Source organism: Rhagoletis pomonella, unplaced genomic scaffold (assembly GCF_013731165.1).
Source record: "Rhagoletis pomonella isolate Grant_MI unplaced genomic scaffold, Rhpom_1.0 Rhpom_scaffold_00003, whole genome shotgun sequence".
Lineage (NCBI taxonomy): Eukaryota > Metazoa > Arthropoda > Insecta > Diptera > Tephritidae > Rhagoletis > Rhagoletis pomonella.
In genome coordinates this window covers 81,931,688-81,935,611 of record NW_023458557.1, presented here as the reverse complement: position 1 = coordinate 81,935,611, position 3,924 = coordinate 81,931,688, and the positions used below count along the sequence as shown (strand labels likewise).

The following is a 3,924-nucleotide window of genomic DNA, read 5'->3' as shown; positions in this document are numbered from 1 at the left end:
TAATGTGCATATGTATACATTATCCATGCAGAACAAAATTATCAATGGATAAAAAATAATCAACTTGTAGTTAGTTTCTTTCAGGGATTTTAATAAATACCTCACTTTTAATAAGGTATGACAAACTAACTTAAAGTGAGTTGTAAACACATGCAGGAGTCATGCAGACGTTATCAGAAGTTTGTTTTCTATAAAAAAGTTTCTATTTAAATATACTTTTAGTACACTTTCTTTCTGCGCTTCACAGATGGTTTTTCCAATTTAGAACTATTAAAATGAAGATCGAAATTTCATACCATCAATTGGATTTCATGTCTGACGGAATTCGAATATAGGACCACCTATGTATGGTCCCATGAATATTTATGTACTACAATCGTTAAGTGACAAGTTAGATGACAACTAATGCAGCCATCGCCATAAAAATATAGTTCGCTTTCCTCAAAGAAAATATACAGATAATATTCCTTCCTAATCAAATTCAAGTTAACTTATAGTTAGATACATTTCCTGCAGGGATGTTTATGATTGCTGATAAATAATGTGACTTCATCTAATCACTTATGCATGTGTTAATATGGGAATGAACACATACATATCTATCTATGTATCTACGTACATATGTATGTATGTCCTCTTTGTCTACTCCTAAATTGCCACTTTGTATTCGCTTATCAATGCAATAATAAAATTTATGACTATTTTTCTTCGATATTCTTGTTCTGCTTATTAATTTTTTCCCTCTAAAATCATATACGATAAGCAGTTTTCACAAGAACTACTTGCTGATGTTAAAATCAATGTGAGACTTAACTGCCATCACTGATTGCAATTTTTAGCTTTAAAATTCAATAGTTAATTTTTCTGGCAAGCGATATATAAGGTCAGCATTTCGCAGGCAAAAGAGTCCGTCCCAGAATGCCTGAGCTTGTCCAAGAGTAGTCCAGATGCAAAATTTTGGGGGTGTAAATATGATAGATATACATCGCTCTTTCGATGCATCGGATAAATGAACATCGATACTAAAATACATCCGATGCTTTACAATTTGTTAAGTACGTATTAGGGATGTTGCGAATGTTGAATTTTAGACATCCGCGGATTCTGCTGGAAATCCCTATTGAAGGAGCTTACTCTTTGACTTTAAATAGCAAAGAAGGGACAGTTTTACCACAGAAGTTTTTAGCCAAGGATTCAATGTATATCCCTATGAACAGTGCACACGTTCTTAATTTGTGTCCAGTAGTTTTTTTTTAAGATTGGTCCAAAAAAAAAAATCATAATAAAGAAAGAAACCAATGCAGGTATTTAAAGCACAAAAAAAAAATAAAAATTGTTAAAACGACTGTGTGGAACTTGTATGACTGCCCATTGATAACGCGGTTATATATCTTAAGAAATAATATGTTTATATGTTTAATATGTTGTCATTTTGTTTGCCATATACATATACGTTTTATCGGTGCACTTGCACAACATTCGCATTCGCAAAAGCTCCGCATTGATTATTGCGAATGCGAAAGCGAATGCGAATGTTAAAATGAATGCGGAAGTTCCGCAGTTGCGAATGCGAATGCGAATATTCGCAACAACCCTGGTACGTATGTATTTCCCTATATTTAATTAGCCTTCCTATACCCTTCCCATAGCGATTATAAAAATGCATACCATCTTAAGTTCGGAAGTCTTGGTTGAATAACTCAATAATAATAGTCCTGACAGAGGTTTAAGAAAAATCAAAGACCAGTTAAGAAATTAAAAATCAATTTAATTAATAAGTTAAATCAAATATTTTATTGTGTATTTGATATGAAATAGGTTTTAAGAAAACTGTATCTATCTCGAAAAAATTTTGGACGAAGGCGGTTGCCGCCAGTTTGGATATTTAAAATCATTTTAATTGACAAGTTTAATGAAATCCTACTAATATCATAAATTTGAAAGTTCGTGTGACGCAAAGATAGGGGGTATTTTTTTAAGAGGGTTGCCACCTATTGAATAGGTTAAATTCTTAGTTCAACAAAGTTTTAAAATATGGATGTCAAACTAACGCGATTAAAAAAGCTGTATTACAAAAATATTTTTAAGAGGATTACCACCTATTTCAAAAGCTAAATTCAAACGAATGAGTTTTAAGAAATTTTTACTTTGAAACTATTTATTTTAAAAATAATTGTTACATGTTGTGTTTTAAAGCCACCCCATTTGTTTTAATTAAATAATGCATTAAATAATGGATGTCAATCGAAAGAGAAATACATAAGTAAGTTTTATTTCGAAAAAAAAAAATTAATAAAAATGGCTGCCACGTGTTGAAAAGTTATATTAAATTTAATCACTCAGTTAAATTAAACAATACCAATTGATGTGGAGTCAAGCAAAAGATGTTTAAAAAAGCCTTTGGTTCAAAAATATGATTAAAGTGGGTTGCCACCTGTTTCAAAGTCAAATTAAATTTTATCAGTAAGTTGAATGAATAGCTATAAAATGAATGTCAAGTCAAACAAAAGATGGTTGAAAAAAACCTTGGTTCGAAAATATCTTTAAATAGGGTTGCCACCTGCTTAAAAGTAAAATTAAAATTTAATCAGTAAGTTCAATGAAACGCTACAAAATGACTGCCACGCTAAATACTTTAACGAAACAGTTGATAAAAGGCGGCCGAAGATATTTTGAAGTGGGTTGCCACCTTTTTCAACGTTAATTCGATTTAATGAAATATTAAAATATGGATGTCAAACGAAAGATATGTAAGAAAGCTTTTGAGGCTTTTTAATAGCTTTTAGTTTTTTTTTTAAACTTTTGATGGCACCTCTGCCATGAAAGGGCGTTTGATTAAAGCCATTTGCCGTTGGGAGCGCTAGATTATTGCATTTGTGTGACAACATCGAAGTGCGCCTCATTTTGCCGACTGGACAAATCCAATAACCCCGGCATTTAAAAATAATATTGACTGGGATATAAATATTCAGCGAATAGTTTATTATAATTTTTGTTTTTTATCCTAACTACCCACGGCCACTTTGCACACTTTCTTTAATGCAGACCGTTCACGAACCCATCCCATTAATTATTCTCCAGATACCGTGTGGAGTTTTTCGACGCTCAATATCATTTACATACATACATATATGTGTGTATGCATATTTATACATTGCCTGCAATTTAAAATTCCTATTTTTGTAGGTCATTTAAATTAAGGGAATTGGGAATAGGGGAAAATGGAAACAAAATAAATGTATAGGTAAGTTTACACACTGCCCATTGGCGACATGTGAAGTAAATAAACCGCAACTGTAACCTTGTCAACACAACTGGACAGCTATCATTGAATTTGGGCTATCGTTTTATTATAGCCTGCTATTAAATTGCTGCAATTTCGATAAGTTATTTCTATTATTGTAGGCAAGTTAAAAAAAAAAAAGAAATAATCATAAACACTAATTAATTGAGCTTATAAAATCATAAATTCGGTTATAAAATAACTTACTTGACACTAAGTAAAACCTGATGACATTATTTTTAATTCTTTCTCTTTTTGCACGTTACAGCTAATTTATGGGCTCAGCCGATAAGCGAATGGCGTTTTTATTGAATTTACTTTGGGGCCATGCGTAAAAATGAAGGATCCAAAAGAAGTTTTACAAGAAGAAGACAATTTGATAGCAATCAACAAAATGGAGAATTTAGAAGGCGATTCAAATGACAGAGGTGAGTGGAAGCAATTGAAAAATATGTGCATACGTACGTACATTAGGGGGCCACACAAAAAAAGAAGTTGCGGGTTTTCACCGGAATTATAAAATTACATATTGTGTTCTAAGACTTCAGGAAATACATTTTGGAAAAATATAAAGATTGACGCGAGATTTGAAGATACCTCCAAAAATCTGAATTTCTAAACTAGAACATTTTTTTTTTTTT

The 3,924-nt window shown here is 31.7% G+C and overlaps 1 protein-coding gene across 1 annotated transcript in view; it reads left to right on the top strand.

Annotated features, from left to right (window-relative positions):
• Nucleotides 1-3,924, top strand: part of LOC118735674 (transcription factor HNF-4 homolog) — a 74,778-nt gene that overhangs the window by 16,836 nt on the left and 54,018 nt on the right. Inside the window, exon 2 of the mRNA XM_036465579.1 lies at nt 3,552-3,711. Coding sequence (XP_036321472.1) covers nt 3,621-3,711 — 91 coding nt within the window. The 5' untranslated portion in view covers nt 3,552-3,620. The remainder of the gene's footprint in view (nt 1-3,551; nt 3,712-3,924) is intronic.